The following is a 25,192-nucleotide window of genomic DNA, read 5'->3' as shown; positions in this document are numbered from 1 at the left end:
AGCGCGGCGAACAGCGCGCGCCAAACTCGCAAAGCATCGCGCCAGCGACGACGATCGCTCGACCTACAAACTAGTGTCCGCGCATGCGCCGTGCGGCAATCTCGGCAAAGCGGGCACCCCAGATCAAGATATAATTGTTTACTCGGAGTTTTACTCTTACGTAAATGTTGCGGGTCGGTCGCGGGGGAGGGATTTGTCCAATTGACCGTGTAAACAGGCGAAAATTTTCTGCACACCATCGCGCGTTACGTAACTTTCCAGCGTGGTTACAGTTTCGATTTTTAAATCCACCGACCGATTACCGTGTTGTAAAGCTAATTTTCCTCGGCAACTTCGAATTATATCACCGCAGATATGTATGTGTATCTCGTCGAAATTTTCACTAGAGACGATTGCTAGTTCGTTAATTTCGTTCGAAATGGTTAACAATTACAATCTGTAATCAAAACATCAAAGGTGTGACGAGTCTGCGTGTTCCGATCCACAGGTATAGAGACGCGCGTATCGCGCTCTACAAGATATATTTCAACGCGGTGGATGTATGTAGATGATCAGCAGCGATTCGCCAAGCTGCCTAACCTTTTCGCAACGATAATTATAGTGTTATCAAAGTTGGAGGTACCGTACCGAATTATGACTTAATTTATATGTATGCGTACGCGAAGAAATTTTACACGTGAATCGAACCCTCTAATCAATTATTCTAATGCTTCGTACATACCTCGTGTATGCGTCGGCAAAAACAATTGAGGATGCACTTGTTGAAAAATGTACGTCATTCAAAAGTCGCGACATAACTCGAGTTCTCCGTTTCTCGGTGTATAGTATACGTGTTGTATAATATAAAGGTGCGTATACGTGGAATTTGAAACCAATGACCCGCGAGATATGTAATTAACTGACAATATTGCATGGACATAAACAAGATGTATGGGAGATTGTCGGTTGCATGTTATCGTGAATGATGCAGCATTATAGATTATTAATCTATCACTCGCAACCGGCAAACACAATACGTGTAATAAATGTATAATGAGGAACGAGTTATTCCCGTGGGCGGTTAGTACTTATTAGATCCGCGTTGGAAGGTAGGTAAATTATGAAACTGTTGCATTGGTTCACGGTGGGCTGATTGTGGCGTTACAGCCCGAATGTTGGGTTGAGAGGCATTACCGTTTGACCTGTAGGTACTATCTTCCGTAATTACGAGTGTGCAATTGCCAATAGCTGTTTGCGGAATTTCGAATGAAAAGTGCGTTCTTTCTTTCTAATTCAACATTCATATTAGCGTTATTACGCGGAGCTATAATGATAATGGTAATAACGCCCCCAGCTAACGCCTCGAACTGATTCAAAGGATAAGTAAACTGGTGAGGAATGTCCCATTATCGTCCCGCAATGTAAGAAACTTATTTACGTACGCCGCATACGCGTAAGTGAATTTCGTTGAATCGCGGTGTGTGTGTAACGGGGGTATTCTATACGCGTAGAAATAATACATGTCGTAAAGGGAAGGGAAGTGACGCGGCAATGAGAGGAAAACCCGAAATCTCCGTCACACGCTAAGTGGCTATGGCCGACGTCAAGCATTTTGTGCGCATGTGCAATAAGAAAGAAATTAGTAACATGGCGCTTGGCGGGGCATTAAAAATAGATTTACGCCACTGAAAATTCCGTAATTAATTATCACGCTCTTGTTAAGTGACGATCACTCGAAGCGTTATACCCACACCCACACGATATTTTATATATCGTACATCTAAGTTTGTCTAGGTTGGATTTTCCAATTTGCTAGATCATAAGTTAAGATACACGGTACATTGCTGGATATATAATAAATCCGAACAAACACTTCGTAGAATGTTGACCGAATTAGCATAATATCTACTTACACATAGTAAAGGTACACGCGCTTTATTACATACACATGCAGCTGTTAGACACACCTTCGTCAGAATTATCATAAGGCGACGCGTGCTACCGAGTATATGCAGTCTTGTAGTGACGATAAATTATTAGATGTGTGATATACCGACATACCGCAGGGTTCCGCCGATGTATTGTAAAATTTATTAGCATTGGAATTATTGGTCGCGTCACGGGATATTATCCTGCTCTGATTGTGGTTGTGCAAAATTGATCTACATCCTTGTTCGCGGTTGTTGTGAAGAAAAGTTACGCTCGATTATTTCGTAAATTTATTTGACAATTCCATTGATTCTTAATTATGCAGATATTCTTACCTCAGGTTGTCAAATAAAATGTTAGTAATTACAAGAATAACAACGATAACCATAAATAATGAAAAGACTGATCTACGCGGGATTAGTCACTGTATAATACAAATAACTTTCAGTAGTAAAGAAAAGGCCGTAATGAAAGTAAATAAAAAAGTAAGGAAATGGTAGGAAAAGTTTTTGCGCGCGTGGCGCAAATCCTGCCTGGTATAAAATGATCGATGCCAATGAGAAAAACTGTTGAATTGCGGTAGTTAAGAAGGCTGGGGGGGGGATTAGATCGGTGAACCTAATTATAAATGAGCCCGAGATACATATCCGGATCTGACATAGTATATACGTACACGTAAATATTCTCCGACAGTTTTTCCTGCTTATTGTGTTTCATTTATTTCTTTTTCCTTTACCATTTTACGGACAATTGTACATTTATATTAGTGTTCCAGCCAGTCGGCGAATCGTATTATAGTTCCGTAACTTTCATTCGATCGGCGCGATATTACGTGCATGGTTATACGGATTACGCCACAGCGAAATACATATCCGTTTTTTGGGAGACGGCACACATTCTAAAGACTACACGACATGGTACAGGAATTGGAAGATTATTAAAGTTACGGTACGCGGTGTTTTTGACCGCGCGAGATTTGCAACCTATAGGCTTGCTTTGTTCGTGTACCTATACTATTGACGATGAGATTATTCTACACGCTTTCACTCGGAGCTCCAGCCTATAAGCAGTGTCAAATTTTCTAAACTTTATCTCCGTGCAAGGTGTAAGGGTAGGCGCTCACTGGTGTCTTTTGTCACGGTGCTTTATAAGCTGTCATATCACCGTAACTAGTACAGCTTCACAGGTTTCTCTATAGAAAGCGCGCGAAGAGATTTTTGTCACCATGACAAAAGTCAGCAGCGAGAGCTTACCCTACAGCTAGAGATTCCACAATTTCGAATTTTTACAGTTGCGCGTCATTCACAAAAGGCGCGTCGTGGAAGAAAGGGCCGGTTTTCTTTATACGGATAAAATAGCTTGCACAGTGGGCGTTACCCTGTAATCGCGCTACTTCCGACCACCTTTCCGTCGTCATTGCCACCATATCTATCATTCTGGCCGTAACCACGTGGTGCACTTATCGCTCGTAGCTTACGCGCGTTGGTTCTGTGGCTTTAAGAAGAAGCGAATAAATTATCCTCAACAATTCTTTGAATTCGTAAAGAATCGTACGTAATATGCCTGTAGAGCTCTGGCACATCTGGATAATGGTGACTGTCGATCTATATTTCAGTATCAGAAGTCGCATGTAAATCCAAATACATGTTTTCCTTTCGCTCGCCCTCCGCTCTCTGCCTCGCATGATCTTTATATGCAGAATAATTTTCGAGATTCACGACTGCATTCTGGAAATGGAACAGTTCGTCTTAGACTGGCACCAGAGAAAATTTATATTTCCCGCCTATGGGTGATCAGTGTGTAAAAAGATCAGTAATCGGGATGCATGAGTGTCGGCGGCTGCATTAAGTAACACGGGGAAAATGGAAAGTGGTATACTACGTATGATATACTAGGCATACATACTTATACCATGCGACTGCGCGTAAGCAGCAGGAGCTTAATCATTGAAGAACCGACGCGTAGTTATGAATGAACCCGTTTCTTCTAATCTGTTACTTACGTAACGGGCGAGGCTTCGAAGTCGTGAGACATTAAAATGAAATACAAGACGCTGCGTGGTGACGCACTAATGTTTTATCTCGTTTGTCTGTCGAAGGGGGTTGTGCTGCAGGATTTGGGGTGAAACTCGTCCGTAAAAAAACTGAGCTACGAAGAAGAGTAAAGTGTGATAGTAAAAAAGTTAATACACGCTTAAACGCGTGTGACTGGAGGCCCAGTTTCACATTTGACTCCCCACTCTTCCTCTTTTTTTTCCAGTTAAGCTTTGCCTCGTAGTACGCATAACGCGTACAGTCGTACGACGCACGTCACGGTTTTCACGACTGATTATTGTTACTCGAATTTCCCGGCAGTGAAAGCGCATATATATACCAAGAATTTTCAAAAGGGCTTTAAGTATAATGCAAGAAAAAGCCTTGCGCGATGAAATAAGCTCCTTTCAAAAAATAACAAGTATATCTTGCTACAGTGATCGGACCGCGGATGGATGGTGATCCGAGGTACACTGTTACAAATTTTTGTTTCGTACTTCCCACCCTGTATTTGAAGTTTTATTCGGATATGGAACAGTAAATTAACCTACATTTACTGTCGATTCAATTTGCAAATACAATAAATTTACTACACAATTTAGTAAATTCAAATTACTTTCTTGTGTTTTTCCTATAAATTTTAGTAAAGTCAAAAATTTTCATTGCAAATTCACGACAAATACATAGTAATTTGCGTTGCTGCACCGAATTTGTAAATTTGCAGCCTGCTTTCGTAAATTGACAACTCTTTTGTACAGTAAATGTGTAGTAAATTCACAATAATTTTTAACAGTGTAGATAACTGGCGTTTGCTCACTTGAGTATAATTATTTATTCGGACGTATCAAGCTTATCCCGCAACCACTGAGGTCTTCCCCATTGTCCGAAGAATCTGTTTGCCGCTGTAGAATCCAAAGATCGTTCCCGTCGTTTATCTACCTGCTGCGCCGTAAGAAGCTGAGATTCTCTGTGTATCCTGCAGTTACGACGATCACGCGAACATTTTGCTTCCGGAGTCGGTCAATCGACGATGAAGGAAAATCGAATAGAAACAATATCGTCAGTGGAAAAATAGTGTTCGTTAGCCTTCTCATGCATAATGCTTGCGGAAATTGAAAAAATGAAACAAGTAGTGAATATCGCGGTGGAATGGTTCCGAGTTGTAATTTAGCGCCTACTTTAAACCCTACGTAGGAGCTCCTACCTAGGGTTTAAAGATAGTACCTAAGGTAGGTTTTATTTCAATGCAATATCAGATCCTACTTTAACGCTCAAAATGTCCGAAATTTCTCGATTAACCAAGTTTAGGCTCAAAGTAGGATCAGGTAGAACCTCCTTTAACGCTCCAGAACCTGCTTGTTTGTAACCTTCCTTTAACGCGCAAAATCCTACCCCGGTGATTAAAGGTCTATCGATTCCGATTGATTATGATTGGAATACAAGAAATACGAATACAACTTATGAGTTAAAATTAAAATCCCAATAAATATAATTTGATTTACACGTGTGTTTAATCGTATTTTCTGTATATTCAATCAGTAAGGGTTTTTGTATTCGTAAGAACGTTGATTAAATACAGTTGAAATGCAATACTTAATTTTCAAATGTCATTGAAACTTATCAAAATTTTGTCGTGATAGCCCTGAGATTATTTATTGTGAAGACTTAAATGTCGCTGTATTAATATATCTACAGGGTATCCCATTTAAACTTACACAGCTGAATATGTAACTAAAAAATTGCATGCCAACTAAAAAACGTTTTGAATAAAAGTTGTTGGGTATCGTTCGAAAGGATGAGCTTCGCTTTGGCATTGACATTCATTTTTAACATAATTTAAAGGTCAACTAGTGTTTTTCAAATAAAATCCCCTATTTTTGACTTACGATTCCGAAAGAGCACGAAATTTTTCGTTCAGATAGGTATCCGTGTTACGGGTCAAAGTGACCTCTAGGAGTCATTTAAAGGTCAAATTTGGAGAAATGGAGCCGGAAAGCACCGTACGTTCTCCACGTCGGCTCCGAGGATGCTTACACGTGGCATGAAAATATGCGTGAGTAAGCATCGCGGAGAAGGGGTCTCTTATTAATAAATCTTTGTCGCTGTACGAACTAGTGCCTCAAATGGCCGAGTAACGAAATGTGTCATTTAATACATTAATTTGGGTTTTAGGGCCATTTCGACCCATAGCAAAAATACGCATCATTGGTCAAAGTCACCGATGTATGGCAATTTTTACCAACTTTCCTACATCAAGCGAAAATTTAACGTTTAAATGACTCCTAGTGGTCATTTTGACCCCTAGCATGGATACTTATCTGAACGTGGAATTTCGTGCTTGTTCGGAATACGAGGTCAAAGATACGGGTTTTTGTTTGAAAAACACAAGTAGACCTTCAAATAACCTTAAAAATGAGGGTCAATGCTAAAGCAAAGGGCATAGTTGGGTCAGCCCCCCGATAGCCAACAACTTTTATTTGAAACATTTTATGATTGGCTATTAAAATTTCTTGAGTTATCCAGCTGTGTAAGCTTAAATAGGACACCCTGTATAGAGAAGGAGTTACAGGTCCAATGGAGGAGCTGTAGACTGAATAGCATTAAAATAGGTTCAATCGTCTACTGAGAGCGTTAAAATAGGGTTTGGTACTTTAATTTTTAGGAGTTGGAGGTTCAATATAGCGTTTGTTCTTAAATTTTTAGGAGTTAGAGGATCAATGTAGGATTTCTGGGTTCTGATTCCGTCAAAGTAGGCTTATATGAACCTTGGTAGGGTCAAATGTAGGCGCTAAATTTCGACTCGGGGTATGCCCAACCAAATAATGGAACCCGGGGAGCGCGGGCGATCCGTGCCCCTCGAGTTCCCCAGGACGTCCCGGGGGGTCGGGCGCGATGCCGTGCGTAAATATAGGGCACCGTGTATCGCCGAGAGCAGCGGAGCGTTGGTGACCCGGGTGACCTCGCCCCGCGAAGGAAAGCAACAAGTATCGCAGCCAGGCGAGCAGTCGAACCGCGCGGGGATAAATGAAGCAAAAGGAGAAACGCGAGGCGAAGCCCCGCGCGATCCAGCATCGGGGGACTAAAGAGACGTTCGTTCCCACACGAACCCCCAAGATGCGTCCCGGCGCGCATTCAGGACCACGAGATCGCAGGCCCACCGCGGAACGCTGATCCCCAGAAGCAGATAAAAACAGCTACAAAACTTCCTACCGGTGTTTTCTACCTTTTGCTCCTGCATTATTATTTAGCCTCAGATCTCCCGCCGCTCGAAGCTTCCCTCCTCTCGTCCCGCGGACTTATCATACGCGGAGATGTTGTACACAGACGTTATCGGTGCGCGGGACACGCGACTCTATAATGACCCTTGAACTCGACTATACCTATAAATGATAAGCGTATCGCATAAAACGGATGTCAACGGTTCAAATATACTTAAATCTGCCGATTACGATCTATAGAGTTTTGAGAATCTAGGTAAATTAGAAAAAAAAGCTCGGAAAATAAAAAATGTATGCAGATGGAAGAAAATTTTCTTCCTTTACGTGGGAATGAAATTTTTAAGATCAATAATGTTAATTTTTTTGTCACTCCTTTTCATTTTAAGACGGGAATCCAGTGAAATTTTGATAGTACCGACTTCTTCGTTTTTGAAATGACTAAAAAATATGTAATCAAAAATTCCTCCCAACAAGAATTCGATTATGGCACGATGGTATTATAAATGTTATTAGGAATGGTACCATAATCTAAACCTTGTTGTAAGAAATTTTTATTACATCGTTTTTAGTCTTATCAAAAACTAAAAACTCGGTATTATTAAAATTTCACCGGAGTCCTTGCTTAATGTGGACTGATGGACAAAACATTGAAAATTTTAGTAATGGTAATTGCGAATATACGTCTCAAAAAAGGAAACTTGGCATGTGCTGGTTATTCGTCTTGTTTCACATCTCTTGCATTTATCGTACAAGCCAACGTTTGCTCCGGGGCCGCATTCTCTCTCTTTCTTTCTCATCGTTTTCTTGATATTAGGTATTCACAGCTTCCGAGGTTGGGACTTAAAAGGTATAATTACGATACAGCGCGAGATCTATGCCAGTTATTTACTCTCCACTGTTGCAATCCTGATGTTACACGGTAAAGTACGTCCAACCGTGGGAAACGATTCAACTAACACCTAATTGTAAGTAATATTGTAGTACGCGGGGTGGTAGCGATACGTGCACGGTAGCGTTTATGTAGATGCGTGCGGGGATATCTCCATGATCATACAACGAATTTTCCCTAATCATCCGGTGAAACATCTCAACCTGATCCTGAAATTTCGTATTAGACATGTTCGATCGTTTTTTACTTCGCGCGTGTGAATATGCAATCTATAAAAAAAAAATGCGATGCAGACTGCTAAAGAATATTTTTCATTGTCAATCCAATACTACCTGTCGTCAATTTGACACTATCTGATGTTCAAATTCTGAATCGACCGCAAGAATTGTCCTACAGTAGTCCACATCGGTCACTTTGGGGTCAATTTTAACACCGTCAATTGTATACAGTGCATTAAGTGCAAGGCGATCAGTAAAATTACGACGCGCTGATCAGCCCGGCGATTCGCGAACGAATGATACATCATCGACGTATCCGTATAATTCAAGGAGCACCGTACCCGGTAAATGGCTGGACCGAAGAGCAGCGATGCATCACGGTTCGATGCAGGGCTCGAATGTCTACCTTCTGCGACTTGTGTCCCGTAACCCGCAACATGTGCCGTGTACCGGAGCCGTAGCAAGGATCGCGCATTCGCAATGCGACTACCACAGTGCCATTAGCTGTAATTATCGGAGGTAAAAATCGGGGAGGTATACGGGCGCAGGACCGTGCAGGCGTGGGTGTCCCGTCGTCGATTCCCTCCCCCATCCCCGCGATCCCCCGTTTGCGTTAATTTATTCGCAAATTGCTCGAGCTGGAAGCGGTCTCGGTATTCCCCATCATTGTCCGGCTGCGTTCCGCAATAAAATATCGGTATGCGTTTTGCTCCGTACTTTTGTTTCACCTGTAAACTAATACCGCATATGCATGTCTTACCGTATGTTGACAAAATCTATTAATATATATGTATATACCGTTGAAATGCATGTGAATCGTATCATCAAGCGTATGAAATCGTTGCCGAGACAAGAAGAACTCCGCATGGTCTTGGTAAAGAAACGCGGTTCCCTGAGGGCAAAAAAAGTAATGGAGCCATGAAGATTCAGGACGTTCACCCTCATCTCGGATCTGGATATGTCTCTGTCATTCCCAGGCAACGAGACTGCGCGTTATACGTCAAAGAAAAGTCGAATCGTCCCACAGTTGGAATCGCGGGAAAGGCGGAGTGTCTCCGGACCAGTATATATGATATTCTGTATTTGTGCTCGGCATTATTGAGATGTTTTTCCGTCACGCCAGCCAACCAAAAATAAACCGAATTATTGGCTGTGGTAAAATAATAATCAATACCCGTCTCAACTTTATTTTACAAAACACAGGGCGCGTGCCTATTTAGAATAGGATGAAGTCATATACCTGCAGATTTGTGTACAATAGAATATATATACAATATATAATACCTATAGGTATAGAATATACCTAGACAGATTGGTATAACTATGCACATATACATATTTTATACAATGCATATACTACGATGTAAGAATTTTTTCTGTAATAAACCTTCCACTTCACGTAAATGTAATATATTTTTATTATTGGGTACTTCCCATCATTATCGATAAGATTGTTATATCATTTGATATCCATATGCAGCCAGCTCCTTTACCTGTACAAGCGTGCTAAAAACATCTACCGTATATTGAAATAATCAGTATGTTAAACTTTGAGCATCCTGTAGAAAGATACTCCTGTTGATACAGAAATAGATACACATACCTTTACAGTGTGGGTATTAACATAATTACATATCATGCTTATAAATAACATTGCAAATGTCTCAGGAATATATCGTTAGCGTTAATAAAATATATACCCTAGAAACGTTTGCAAGGCTTGAGACGATATTTCCACGTGCTTAATTTTGCAACATGTCACAAATTGCGTATAAATTTAAAAATAAAAAAGTATAGAGGGGAGAGTGAAAGAAACTAAAGCGTTACCTGTCCCTATAATAAATTCATTATATACATATGTGTATTTGAGTATTTTAACTGTTGAGTTTGAGACTCGAGAGCACTGAGTATATCGTTTCATTTGTCAGTTTCTATCATAATTATACAATCATTTTTTGCCCATCGATCGGCCTCAATCGGAGATTAAGACATCCGATTTGATGGCTAAATCGTGGAGTATATAACTCATAGGCTCAGTTTTTGTTCACTCGATGCTGTCCTTATCAACAACCTGCAGTTCCGCTTACATTAAGGCTTGCCAAATTTACAGTTATGGAAAATCATAATGACGTCATGGTGCTTCTGATTATCATTTTTCTACCTATATACATCGTGCTTTTGAAACCATGCGCACCTGCTTGTAACCAGAGATTTTACTAACCATTATTAACCATAATTTTGTATTAGTTTTGTTCATCTTCACTTTTTCCAAAACCATTTTCATCTTAGTACTGTGTAATTTCTGAGACCGACGGTTTTGGCGATGGGTGCTGGTTGCGAAAGAATAACACAAGATGCCTGTAGAGTTATACATGTTCGCCGATCATAATCCAAACCGGATTCATAATAAATACTCTAACTGAAGTACCTCTTTTGGTCCCCACGACATTATCCAACTGCCTCAGACACGTATCTAGTACCGTTTCTTACAAAGGATTGAAGCTGCTGCGCTGCGCCCTGAAAAGAACATTTTACAGTAAATATCGTAACGTAGTGCTACGCCGTTCGGTGACATCAATAGAGCTGTATGAAAAGCTTGATCTAATTAACAACAATAATGACTATGTATAGTTGGCAGAAAAAGAATTCCAGGCTGACCGTTATTGCCGCTCCGAGAAATCGACTGAACGCCCTGGTGGCTCCGATCGCTGCATTAACGACCTGGCTTCTGACACTGCCGTCACCTGAACCGCCGGTCAGCGTCACTTCTGTGGAATCTTTCGGCCTCTGCTGGCTCCCGAAACTACCAAAAGACTCAAATATCGACGGCGGGTAGGTCGAGCTGGGTGACCAAGTCGTCGTCGTGGTCGGAGGTTTTCGTGATGTCTAACAAAAATTGTACGACTTATTCCCAATGCTCGTCTACACGAATCGCAAATCAAAAACTTGAGGGACAATAACAATTTACTCACAGTGCCTCCTAGCTGCATCCGGATACCCTTAGCGGGTGTCAAGGGATCGATGTTTTGAGATTTAAGGAGTGCAGCAAGAAGAGCCGCGTCGTTTCCGCCGCTGGTACTAGTGGCAATCGAAGACGCTGGCTGTACGCTCGCCTGGCCGCTCAGAATCGCCCTTAAAAAGGCTTCGTCGTCGCGCGAGATACCCGGAACGGGTTTACTGGATGGAGAGCCGCCCTTTTGCGCCGAGTTCAATAATGCTGCCAAAAACTTGGCATCGTCTTCCGGGGAGAAGGTTGATGTCGACAACGTTGGAACTCGTGGGTTCGGGTTGTTCAGTAAAACTGTAATCTCGTTTTTCACTGGCTGCTGCATTGAAACAGGAACATTTGAGCTTTCAGAATGCATTGGGTCTCCGGTTCCTACCGACGATTTTGACCCCTTTAGCGAACTCGTGGTTTGATTCAGCATCCGCGTCGTTGGTGATGGTTCCGAAGCTTGCACGTATTTCGAAGTAGTTGAGAATGGTCTTTTCACTACCGTTGGTACGGCTATAGGAGGAGGGGAGAAAGGATTGCTTCCGAAAAGGGCGGTCAACAGACCCGAGCCGAAACCTTGATTGGCCGGTGTGGTGGTGGTTCTAGGACTGGATTTGGGTGCGGTGGGGACGGGTGACGCTGCTTTTGAAAATGAGGCGGCGTTCTGTTTAATTTTATCAGGTTTCGGGGTGATAACAGAGACTGGTACTTCCTTTCTGGTGGTTTGGACGATGGGAGCCGAGGTAGTTCTGACAATGGGAATCGGTTTCCACGTGAACTGAGTAGTGGGTTTTATCGTCGTTGGCTTCTGGGTCGTCGACGAGGGGAGCAGGTCAATTATTATGGGCCTCGATCGAGAATTCGACCTGGTGGACAGGTCGAATGAATTCGGTGATGCGTTTGAGGCTTGAATCGCTTTCGGGGAACGTGTTGGACCCATGTTGCCCAAAGCCAGGGAAAGTATCTGAAGTGGAAAATGAAATTAGAACTTTCAAAGTGAACAAGAATTGTGGACCAGTAAATAGATGGCATTTAGTATTATTTAAATAATCCTAATCGAGAAATAATAAGCGGTTCAGTTCCCTGTCGCGTTTATTGATGAAAGCCAATTTTCTGTCCCGGATTTGTGATGGGAACAATCGCGACGGGTTGTTCTGAACGAAATAAAAGTACTACTAATTCAAGTTTATTAGGATTTCTGAGAATAAGTGCCATATGAACTTTCTTGCATGTTCATCTGCAATTTAAATTCTTTCAGGGTAGTCAAGATTTTCGATAATTCGCAATTGTTACCAACTAGTATCAGGAATGTCCTATACGTGGTATTGAATCGTTACGTAACTGTATGATCTTATCTCAAATAATTAATCAGTCGCCACTACGTAATAATTACCAACAGTCATGCTAAGACACAATCCATCCACGAGTTATACTTATGTTTGCAAATGTCTTTAAGGTCTGGTCGATTATTAATTATACTAGGGGCTTCGCCCCTGCGCGCTTCGCGCGCCAACCCCACCTCGGCGCTACGCGCCTCACTATTTCCTTATACAGTGTCTGTTAGACAGATGAATTTATTTGTACTGATTTGATGACAGGTCCGCAACTGTTGATCGGTTGTTTCCGATCAACCCGACATTGCGATTGGCTCCCTATGCAGGTCTGCTCAGATTGTTTTCGTAAACGAATCCGCTCACATGTACAAAACCCCCGATGCCATGCATCCCCAATTGCATTTGGCGACTTATTTTGCTATAGTTATTATTTTCCCCATAATAGAAGAAATTCATAGCTTTGCTATAAGTAGAATTTCTATGGCTTCAGACAAATTAAAAACTCGTTATGATATTTGAGCCAGGTATATGAAATTTAATCCCGGAGATTCTGTCTGACTCTTTCAACTTCGAAGACAGAAAGGACAATGTCCGAAACTACAAAGAAATTGGGAAGGCCCTTACTTAGCGGTTAACCGGATCAAGGATTTACAGGATCCGAAAAAACCTATTTCTTCTCTGATATAACTCTCCTCAAGTTCTGTTTCATTACTTCTGCTGACATGTTTGCCAGTATGATACATTTGAAACGATACTCAGTCTCACCTCTGCGTGTCGATCTTGAGTGCCGTATACACAATACGCCAGCGCGCGAAAAAGACAATTCCCGTCGGGAATCATCTTGATAATTCTCGTTTACATGTTTATTTTTTGCGTGTCAGAAACAGATACCTATAAAAATATATGTCAAAGACTGTCATAAAGAGCCGATGACAGCTGTCAAAGGAAGTTTTGTTTGGTAGCATATATGTTTGCTAGATGCTTTTTGTTTTGTTTTCGGCATTTCACCCCACCGCCAACTTCATGCGTACACTATTGTTATTATAATCTTTTTTACCTGTTCATTTGTTCAGAACTTTTTTATTAGATAGAGAGATAAGCTCACCTTGTTTGCTAGAAACTGCTCAGCCTGCGTCAAAGTCTTTGATGTAGACGTGTCATCGCCATTTGTTGGCTGTATCTAAAATATTAGACATAAATGAAAACAACTAAACAATGCGTTGCGTCATAAATGAATGAATCTAATGCGTCAGCAGGAATTTGGATGAATGTATACTTGGGCAGTAGCGGGAAAAACTCACCAGAGTGTTAAGGAAAGCCAAGTCGTCGAAAGTATTACCAAATGCGGTTTGCTTCGGGATGTTCAGTTTTTGTTGCGAAGGCCCTTCTGAATTCAAAGATGTCGCTATTTCTGGCGTTGATGGGGCAGTTGGGTTGGCAGTAGTTGTTGGAATCGTTAGTGCCAGAGTAGTTGAAGTCGTACTTGTAGTTGTTGGTACCGGTGTTGTCGTTGTCGTTGTAGTCGTTGTCGTCGTCGTCGTCCTCGGTACCAAAGTAGATATGGGTATACTTGAGGTAGTTGATGGTAGAGTAGTCGTCGTCGTCGCCGTCGTCGTTGTTCTCGTTGGTTCCGAGGTAGTTGCAGTAGTTATTGTAGCTACCACAGCAGCATCCGTCAATGATGCAGAAGAACGAGTTACGGTGGTATCAATGGAGCTCGATCCAGGGGTGAAAACTTCAACGAAGGGGTTGATAGGCCTCGGCAGTATAGTTGCGCTGTTCGCATTATCCTAGAAAAAAAATTGGGGTACAATTTTATCTTCCAGAAGTGTAATGTTAATAAAAAACAAACAATGTAACGCCAAAACAGTTGTTATTCTTAACCTGACAATGAATTACCTACCAGAAGCGTATTCGATGCTACAGAAGCGGTGATAACGGGGGAATTGGTTGTTACGCCGAGTATTTGATCCAGTGGATCTAGCCAAGGAAAGCCCGGACCAGCCGTCACTGGGTTTTCGGATTGACTACTCGGTAATATATCGAACGACGGTAGTGACGAGCCAACTGTGGACGCGGGACCAAGATTCGAGGAGCCCTGAGAAAAATTAATTCTTCAAACAGAGAGCTCTGAGAATATTAATATTGTAGTATCAAAATAATATCAATGTTAATTAATCAATCCCTCATTACTTACGGCGACCGAATTTATCCTGATGTTCTGAACTCGTGGGCTAGTGTTTAACGTGCTGTCGCTCCAGTAATTTACAAACTTGTCCTGTAGGAATTTAAATAAATTGCGTTGATGCTGATGTAAGGAAGAGAATATTTTCTCCTCATGTTCATTTTACCTGTCCGATGTACACGGAGCTTCTTTGATCATTGACTACCCTGGTTCGACTAGCCTCATCAAAGTCGGTATTTTGCCAAGTTCGTCGACCGTTTTGCACATTCGAATTCAAATTTGTATCCATGTTTCGAGGTGTGACGATTGTTGCGGCCCCAGGGATCGCCGAGGATGATCCAATGGTATTGGCGTTCGGGGATAGAGTTAGTAAATCCGAAATTTCCGATGCGGTGTTTGAGTTGGTTCCCATTTGAGTTTCTAACAAAATGTCACTCTGAAAATTTATAATTAACCATTAAATCACGGTGAAATCAATGTCCGTAGAATTTTACTCTACACTCTTACGTAACGATATTAAAAATAGATATGCTCAGTACAACACAACGAAAAAACCCAATTGTAAGCCTATTGGTTGCATTATGTGCGCTGATGCTTGAAAAGTGCAGAGTGAGAGAGAGAAGTAGATAATGTGAATATTGCTACTGCAATACTTTCACAACTAGGTATAGGTAGATATGTGCATATTTGTGTTTACTGTTTTTTACCTGAAAATATTTTCATTGACGGTTCTTCGTATTTCTGATAATACAATGATTTAGTACACCGAGGATTAAATATTGATAAATTAAATACGTTTACAGAAAAAGAACACGAACACAAGATAATATAATATTATTTCAAAATTAATAGAGTTAACACAATGTCATTAGTTTTTTTATCTACAAGGCTCACGCGTTGAAATGAAATACTACAGGTAATATGAAATTGACAAATAACTAAGTCAGAAGGACCAATAGAAATAGTAGGATTGCTGAATTTGATTTTCCGAAATCATTGTTCGACGAGTGAAACGAGTGTCGATGAAACCGCAAGGTTTTGCCTATCAGCAATTCATCAAATCATATTACAAAAAGAAGCGAGTACCATTTTCTTTGTGGCGCTAGCAGCACTCGATAAACCGGAAACTCCTCCAGTGTTTCCGGCAATCGTGTTACCAGTAAGTCCAAGATTGACGCCAGGAAAGTGATTCGCATTCTGGTTGAAGATACTCGCTACAGGTCGGTTATTATAGATTGCAGATATCTGGTTATGATAGCCTTGGTTAGCCTGGTTATAGAAAACAGGGCTGGGCCGGTTAGTTGTGGTAGTAGTGCTTAGTGAGAAGACGACCTCGACAGGGTTCCTTGGAGGGTCCGGTATAACGGTACCATTCGGAAATTTTCGTACCAATTTTCCATTCGGATAAATCCCAAATATTACGTATGGACTGTTGACGTTCCTTCCGTCGATCACGTTGTCCTCGGGTCGCTTCCGAACGATCGTTTTGTTCGGATAGATTCCGTAGACGTAATAATCTCGCAGCGGGGCCCGAGTAGAAGAACTGGGACTGAACCGAGGGGCCGGTGTCAATCTATTTCCGCCGAAACGCCCCATGATTAACGAAGCGGGGGATGTTACGACCAAACTCCCTCTGGGGTCAGGAGTGTTCTGAACTATTGGGGATTTAACACCGATCGCTTTATTTGTCGATGAGACTTGTGGAATTGTCGAAGACTCAATCGTATCAGCAACGGTCGGTAGTACGGGTTGAGAAGAAGTCGTAGGAGCTGGAAAATTAGTTGCAGTCTCCACCCTCGACGTGGTCGTGATCATCTGCTCACTGAATATTGTCGTTGAATCATCGACCTCGTTGAGTTTTTGTATCGCGTCTGCAGCAACAGTTTCTGTAGTAGCTTCGTTTACAGCTGAAGCTGTGGTTTCTGAATCTGACGAAATCAAGTTTTCGTCAATGCCAAAGGTCGTTTGAGGCACTGCATCTGTCGTTGTCGCCATAGACGTAGATGTAGTCGTAGTAGTAGTCGTAGTCGTTGTTATCGATGGGAAGGTGGTGTCAACAATGGCAGTTGTGCCGATTATCGGAGATTGAGTGGTGGTCGTTGCAGAAATTTCTTCTGTCGTTACAGTGAAATCGACACTCGTTTGGATAGACACGGTCGTCGGTATGCTAGCATCGGGTAAATTCGTGGTCCTAGTTATGGTGGAGACGTTTGGGTCGGGCGTCGAATCGTTGTCTGATGCCTGGGATGTGGTTGTGGTAGGTGATTGGGTGATGGAGGGAGAAGGGGTGGTTTCGAGATCATTGGTTGATTCGTTCGGTCGAGTGGTTACTTGCATGTCGACACCAGCCGTCCCTTGGGCGGTTACGGTTGCAGTTGTAGTTGCGGTTACATCCTGTAAACGGGCAAGCAGAGTTGGCGTATCGGTTACGAGGCTAGGGGTGGATTCTGGTGTTGTACTTGTGTTTGAAAATGAGTTGGTGGTGATTTCGTTTGCCGTAGATTGGTTAGTGGTTAGCTGTGTTGTGCCATTATCTTGGGTTCCCGGAGTTTCTGAGGCAACTTCGAAGCCTACGGTTGTTTCGGTATTTACAAGTATACCTGTCGTTAATGCAAGGTCTTGTATTGTTGTTTCACCGAGTGTATCGTTTTGTATCGTTATTGTCGTAACAGGTAGCGATTCGAATGGAGTCGTTCGTTCTAATGACACATCATTCAGCATAGTTTGTGTTTCGCTTTTCTGCGCAGCTATTTCTGAGCCTAAGTTATTATCTAAGAAACTTGTTGAAAATTGAATTGTACTAGCAGAATTGAATTCCGTCGTTGTCTGCTGTGATCCTTTCGTGGTTACCTCTTCATTGAACGTAACTCCCGTGGTTACTGCCGGCATCACGGCATTAGAATTTTCAGAGAGCCTAACCAAAGATGGCCCCACGGTCACAGGCGCCACCGCATTTGAGATCAATTCGAAACTATTCTCAACGGAATTTGGTGTCGTAGAGAGAGAAAATTGCATTGTGGTTGCTGCTTGTTCAGAAGCTGTCGATAGTGTCGTAGATAGTGAAACATCAAGCGACTCTGGAGTGGTGACAAAATCATTTGGTATTATTGTCGTTGACACTGACAAAAATCGTAAAAGCATATCGTCTGCCTCAGCTGTACCATTAGACGAATTTAATTCGCCAGCACTGTCAGTTTCCTGCCTAACTATATTCTGACTGTTTTCTGTTGTTGTTATTGATGCTGGTGTTGCTGTTGTAGAATCATATTGGCTGGTTAACTGTGTGGATGTAACGGTCGTGATGTCTAAATCTGTTCCAGTTTGATCGTTTACCGTGATACTACTAATTAATCCACCCAACGGAGTAGTTGAAGCGTTTTCATCGGCGGCCTTTGTTCCTTGTTCTACTAATCTTTGAAAACTTTGTGTAGTTGTTGTGCCTATTGTGGTTGTAGTGCCAGATTGACTAACTGACTGTGTAGTTGTAAGCATTGCCAACTCTAACTCCTGACTAATTGTTTGGTTGGTTTGTGTGACAGCGTCATCATTTGTTTCATTTATTACCTGGCTCACGACTGTAGTGGTTCCAAACAGAGCCATTATTTCCTGGCTGGGTGGGGTGGTCAAATCTTGGGTCGATGACGCTACGGTCGTTACGTCTGGGGTTTCGAAATCTGAAAGTCGGGCCAATATGGAAGGCGTTGTTTGGGGTGTCTTGCTAGTCGTATTGATTTCAAACGATTCGGAAGACGGTGTAGATTTAGAACTTAAAGAGACTGGTGTTGACATAGGGGACACAGTTGTAGGACCCTGATCAACATCGTCCACTTGCATTTGTAATCGCAATAAAGAAATGGGAGTTGTTTCGGAAATTTGAGTCGACTGAACTTCAGAAGATATGGTCGACATTTGAGAAAAGTCGATACTGATTTGCATCATTTCTTGCAGGGAGTCGAACGAGATCGATTGGGCCTCGGTTGTCAGCGAAACAGTGGTAGTTTCTAAGTTTCTCCCAGTAGTTGAAGTGAACACCGATGAGAGTGGAGTGGTGTCTAATAGGTTCGCGAAGGCTCCAGAGTTTTGAGGTGAAAAAGTTGTCTCAAGCTCGGAAGTGACGGTAGTGTCAGGCGCCGGTGTTGAGTTTGAATTTGAGTTTGTGTCGTCGGAGGGTGTCGTCGAAGGAACATCAAAGGGTTGCAAGGTAGCCCCACTCGCCGTAGGACTAGTTCTTACTCGAATAGACTCTGTGACAGACTCGGCTATTGTAAGAGAATTCGGAGTGGATTTGAGATTCGAGTCAACCACGAGGTCAGGCTGTACAGTGTTCGTTGTAGTTTCAGAGGTATCGAAACTAGTAATTGTAGTTGTATTTAATGGTTGGGTGGTCGTTATCGGATCTAGGGTAGTTTCTGGTTCTGTTGCTAAAGTATTTTCAGATATGCCAAGGCTTGTTACTGTTTCAGTTAATCGGCTATCAGTATTTGGTGTTCTATTAATGTCGATATTAGCATTGTTCGTGTCGTTAAGGTCTGTAACGTTATCGTTTGCGTTATTTCTATCGTTGTCTACCTGGCTAACCCTCGCGGGTTGCTCTGTGTCAGTTTGTTGTTGTTCGTTGTTAATATTGGCTGTTTCCAATGCTTGATAATACGTCAGGATTTTCGGTTCTCCAGGATTCGACACTTCCAATGGCGATGGGATTGCAGATACCTGAAATCAAAAGGTGCGACCCGGGGTGCTATACAGTTGCAAAATGTGCGCGGTGATAGTGCTAAGTGAGTTTTATCAGTGATTACCATTTGATTCTAAGAGAGAATATGTACACACATCGAAGAAATACAGTGCTGATGTTATGAACGTTATACGTATTGCTTATCTCCACAATCGTGCATGTCGGTGACAAAATATGTATACATGCGAAAATTACAAAACAATTTACAAAAGAACTAGTAAAATTATTTCTGAAATACTGGATGTTTACAAATAGTAATCAATAAATATTATTTCTGTGCTACTTAACATACGGCTTTACTTTCACCATGAGACCAGTATTGTAACTCGACCGGTAAGAGTATTTACGCATTTACTGGTTGCAGGAAGCATGCGGTACACGCCATCGGTAAACACGGTCCAAAGTCGGTCGGTCGAGATAGAAGGCAGCTAGTGAATGACAAGTTGTTCATTCACCCGTTTACGATGCAAATTATATCGACTGTGCCGCTGATAAATGCGAAACCGATTCGCAAGTTTATCGGTCGAACGAGAAGTTTTTAGACCTTGTGCAAAATGTGTTCCATTCTCAGAGAAAAAGCACCACGATTTGATATGGCTACCTCTCACGAAAGACGTTCAATTATCGGTTTCCTCAATAATTCTCCGTTGTAACTCTTACCTGGAGTGGCGTTAAAGGGGTTGTTGAACTAAAAATTGAAGGTACTGTCGGCTGATAGATATTCGGGCGTCTCACGAACAACTCAGCTCCCTTGTATCTTGCGCTGAACCTGGGAGGCTGCCCACTGGGAGTGACCCGGATGGCCGAATTCTATGACCGTTGTCATAAAGTTATTAATTATTGCCTGGGTCGGAAAATAGAAATGAGTATAAAGGTTGGGAAATCATGCTTACCCCACTGCTAGTCGTATTCCTGTAAGCTCCAGCAAAAATAGGAGACTTAATACCCAGGCTTGACAGAAGAGGTGCCACGGTACTCCTTAGTTGTTCGAGGAGTGTTTTATTTCTGTTCATCAATAACAAAGCTCGCGTTGGGCTGAAGACGTTGCTGAAACCGTTGTCGGCTCCGGTCTCCCCGTTACTACTACCAACAATCCCAGCGTTCGAGAAGGATGTAGATTCGTTGTTACGGCTGGAATTTGAAGCAATCTGCACGTTGAAGGTTTTATTCGCATTTGTTTTTGGCAAGGTGGAGTCAGATTTGAACGTGGCATGGAACTTGGGAGTTTTGGGTGTTATTGCGATGCTGGCAGATTCCGCAGGGGGTGAAGGTGGTTCCGAATGCCTGCGGTAAGTGGCAGTCCTTGGGCGGAACTCGCGCCTTACAGTAAGCGAGGGTTCCGATGCTTTAGATGCTGTTGGGAGCAACTCGATCTTTTGGAAGGTCTTGGATTCCGACTTGCGCCTTGTGTATCGAGCAAAGGGCTTCAAGGTTGTGTTCGGATCTGACTCTGAGCCGTTTGGAAGCACGGTTGAAATTTGATTCAGTCTCTTGCCCGCTGGATGCATTTCTGACGTAGATAAATTCTTTTCAACCGGAGGAAGTACGGTAACTCCATTCTTGTTTTCGTTTCGCGAGATTCTTCCTGCTCTATTGTATTTTGATATGATTTTTCTTTCAGAACCGATTGACGATGGAGCTGCGGTGAAATCACTGACTTTGCTAGCATTCTCATCAGTTAGGACACTTCTGCGTTTGGCAAAGCTTGGGCGTTGTGTCATCCGTCTGATACCATCCAAAATTACGTTTTTTTTTTCAAAACCATCACCGGTGGTAGAAGTCTTTAAATTATTTTTGATAGGCATCGTGTGATCAGCTTTTTTGATCCTTTCAAGACTCACGCTCCCATTAGACAATTTCTTGGTTCTGCTTTCTTCAGATTCCTCAGTCTTTGATTCAATGCTTGTTTCCGATTTTCGGCGTTTTCCAAGCCCAGATTTTCGCGTTGGCCGATACGTCGTGAAAGAAGATACGGTGGTCTGTTCAACTTCGAGTACATTTTGACCAGAATTTGCGGTTGGATTTACCAGCTTCTTGGCCATTTCTAGTTTGAGTTGTGCAGCCGTTGAGAACAACATCGGCGATGGTTTCCTCGAGTTATAGCTCTGTAAACGCAATATCAATTTCAATTGACAAACTTGATATTATGATCGGCATTTGAAAATGCATGACAAAACGAAAGGTTATTGGATAAAGGGCTGTTCTTATGCATTCACTCTGTTTCTGCATCTATTGGATTTCCACTGAGTAATAACTATTAATACTCGGGTTGAGATTTTGTTACGATTATTATATGCGCGTTTCACAACTTGAATTTACATGCTAATATTTATCATCGGATCAAAGCGACGCTTCCTTCTAAATCCTGCACCCCGTCCTGACCGAAGCAAATTCATCTTATAATAATACATGATATACATGTATATGTATATATATTAGCAAATCGATTCACTCTCACTCTGTAAATCAGATTACGGTGACGTGTATGGGCATAGACATTAAAAATTCCCCTGAAAAGTGCCACGTTATTTATTGCTCCACGTGGATTCAGCTCGCGTCTTCCTGCTGTCGCACACTTTCTCCGATGAGTTGAAAAATAAAAGCAAAGTAATACACGCCCGTGCGACGTACGATACAACGTTTTTATTCTGTTTCTTTATTTATTTTTGTTTTACTTATTCTGTATTGTTGTTTAAAAACACTCGTAGCATTCTCCTGATTTTTGTCTTCACGGTGGGAAAAACGTACAGCATTCGTAGAAATCTCTAGGAGTACTTAAGTGAAAACTTTGGAATTTCAATCTTTTATTGCTTCATCTGCGTCGCAAATAGATAACAACGAGTCAAACGCGAAGCCGGAATTGATCCACACATGTGTCTGAAGTACATGTACATAACAGGAATTGAAATAATTGCGGTAGTGAGGTGACTTTACGCAATCAGGTTTGCAAGCCTTGACTAGTTTGCAGGCAAATGAGAATTTAGGTTTTTCACAGAGTTAAATACCTGTTTAGATTCGCTCAACTCGTCGACAACCACGTAACACTCTGAACTATCATGCGATCGTCGACGATCACGTTTCCTTTACGGAAAAGTGAACGACCGACAATTCCCTTGATTACAGATTCTCTATGTATAATTAAATATTCTCCCAGCAGTGTTCGCTAAATTTCTCTTTTCTGTTTATCGTGATTCATCCATGATCAGAGTCATGCTTAAACGCGAAATTAAGGAAGTAAAACATTGAACTAGTAAATCAAACCATATTACAGTAATCACACGTGCGCACCTCACAGCTCGTAAACTGAAAATGAATCACATAGAAATGTAGGATTGGTTAACTTAACGCTGGACGTATACAATAATTGCCTAACACCTCAGAAACTGCAAATCATTTTGGCACTAATTTTAATTAAGTCATTACTTCAGTAACCGTAAAGTGATTGTGCATGCAATTATAAATAATCACGACATGTAACTAGGCATTGAGACTAAAAATATGTGAAGTAGTAAAAAAAAGTTCGTATCCTTATAAGAATCGGATAGACTATCGGATTTTCTATTTTGCTGGGCAAGAATTTCGTGCGATACCGACGTTTCAGGGATATATCGTTAAGCTCCACGGTGCTAATTTCACCTAGTTTCACCTAGGCTCTAAGACAAAACAGCCAAAGAGCCGGCATTGCAGATGCCGGCTACTAATTGTAATGCTAGTATGCCGATTCCCCGGGAACACGGGCCATCCTGCCGTCAGATGACAAGGGTGATATACGCAGACGCACAATTATACCTATGTGGCATAAAAGGCCAGACGACTCGGTAGTGTGATGAAAGTAGATCTCTTAATCATGGCGAGGAACTTTCGAAAATTGGATTGCACGAGAGTTTGGCCAGAGAATGTGGGATTGTTATTAAATTGATAATATCGGGTAAACGGGTAGGTGCGACAGCAATTTCATGAATTTTTGCCAGTGGATTGCATACGATAGATGCCAATTTTATACATTTGTACCTTCGAGATGCTGAAATCTAATCATTTTAAATTGAATGCACTTTGTTGTGGAGACAACTAACAGATTGATCCATTTATAAATCGTTACCTACCACTGTATGTAGCTGCAGTAAGAATTTGTTTGTTTAACAACCAGAAAATTGAGCAAAAAATGCGGAAGATGTTCTGGACCCGGAACTGTTAGATTCGCACGATTAACCCGCAAAAAAATGATTTCATACGATCAGAAAGATTCATATGAAATTATGTCTCGAAAATGACCTGACGAAATTGTATAAAATTATATGAATATTATATATAATATGATTTTGTATGATTTTATGTAAATTTAAATAAATGTGAACAATTTTATCCAACGTCATAAAATTTTATAGAATAATACAATACTTCGAAATAATGTAATTTTGATATAATTTTATATGATTCCATAAATTTGAACAAAATGATATGACATTATATAAGAATATATAAAATTATACAAAATAATATAAAATTATATGCGTATAATGTTATATAATCTTATCGGGTTAAATTCGAGTTATAATTTCATATAAATTTATCTGACAATCTGATAAAAACACTTTTCCCGAGTGATCAGTTTGCAAGTTCCAATAAACTCTATAACGAATAACTGATTGATTTCGTTCACTTTCCGCTATAGACTGGACGACCTACACGTTCAAAATTGAGCTCTGTTCAAAAATTTCGTTTGTTGTGTTTTTATTCAATTTTATTAACCAAGATGAATGCTTGGGAGTTTCGTATCGCAGTTATTAAAAATAACATTATTAATTTCACATTGGTTTTCATTCTACCTATTTTTAAATATTGACTTCTTCGTGTTTTCTTCAAATTTGAAATATTCCATGTTATTACCAGGTAATTCCTTTTAATTATATCAGCACAATTTGCCTTGCTAATCTCATAAGCCCTGTACATATTAATTATAATTAACTCACTTGTGTTAGATATTATTCTTTTCGTGACAGATATTCTGTAAATATATCGTTCTGAGGAGGGTCCCCATCCGGGCCGAAACATAAATAAATGTTTTACTGTTGTCACCGACCTTCATATCCAAGGAAAAATATTTACTTTAAACTCTATAACGTCGGAGGTCAAAATATTTTAATATATACTTAATTACGCAATCCATCGATTTATGGGTAATAATCATCTTCAATTTATTGGACGTAGGTCAAGATCAGGCGAAAGTATAATTTTCGATAAAAAACTCACTTTATTTCTGAGTCTGGGTGTGAACTTCGGGGGTGCGGGTGTCTTGGATTCTGAATTTTTCTGGAAAAAATAATGTAACATTGCAATTTGAAGTTGTCCAGACGTTGCGAATAAGACCGAAGCGATGAATTATAATCAAATTCTTATACCTAAATCCGCGCTTTGATTCCTCATAAAAAAATCGCTGCGATTTCATGACATTTGCAACATAAATAATAGCTTTGGCAAATTGCTGGTTAACAATAAGACCTCCCGGTTATTATGCTGCAGAAATGTAGAACGCGGTAGATTGTACTTCTGAAGCTACTTTGAATTGAATCGTAATTGACTACGTGTTGGTCACGGTATTGGTATGTCTATTATTAGGCTCTTGCAACCATGTCTCCTTTTAACTTTACATCATTACTCCGCTTATTAGCCACTATCACTT

The 25,192-nt window shown here is 41.2% G+C and overlaps 1 protein-coding gene across 6 annotated transcripts in view; it reads right to left on the bottom strand.

Moving 5' to 3' along the window:
* Positions 1-9,660: 9,660 nt before the first annotated feature.
* The window catches only part of LOC124179653 (serine-rich adhesin for platelets-like), a 31,912-nt gene continuing 16,380 nt past the window's right edge, over positions 9,661-25,192 (bottom strand). Inside the window, exons 4-16 of one of the 6 annotated variants that reach the window (XM_046564268.1) lie at positions 24,763-24,822; positions 20,406-21,617; positions 20,173-20,322; positions 18,345-19,490; positions 15,867-17,174; positions 14,947-15,216; positions 14,793-14,873; positions 14,499-14,693; positions 13,897-14,385; positions 13,701-13,775; positions 11,239-12,225; positions 10,925-11,152; positions 9,661-10,783 (exon numbers count right to left, since the gene is read on the bottom strand). In XM_046564268.1, coding sequence (XP_046420224.1) covers positions 10,715-10,783; positions 10,925-11,152; positions 11,239-12,225; positions 13,701-13,775; positions 13,897-14,385; positions 14,499-14,693; positions 14,793-14,873; positions 14,947-15,216; positions 15,867-17,174; positions 18,345-19,490; positions 20,173-20,322; positions 20,406-21,617; positions 24,763-24,822 — 6,270 coding nt within the window. In that variant the 3' untranslated portion in view covers positions 9,661-10,714. Of the gene's footprint in view, positions 10,784-10,924; positions 11,153-11,238; positions 12,226-13,700; positions 13,776-13,896; positions 14,386-14,498; positions 14,694-14,792; positions 14,874-14,946; positions 15,217-15,866; positions 19,491-20,172; positions 20,323-20,405; positions 21,618-24,762; positions 24,823-25,192 lie in introns of all 6 variants that reach the window. The other 5 variants (XM_046564269.1, XM_046564265.1, XM_046564267.1 and 2 more) reach the window with 5 other exon arrangements.

This window comes from Neodiprion fabricii, chromosome 4 (assembly GCF_021155785.1).
Source record: "Neodiprion fabricii isolate iyNeoFabr1 chromosome 4, iyNeoFabr1.1, whole genome shotgun sequence".
In the NCBI taxonomy this organism is placed as follows: Eukaryota; Metazoa; Arthropoda; class Insecta; order Hymenoptera; family Diprionidae; genus Neodiprion; species Neodiprion fabricii.
This window is presented reverse-complemented; position numbering and strand designations above follow the sequence as displayed.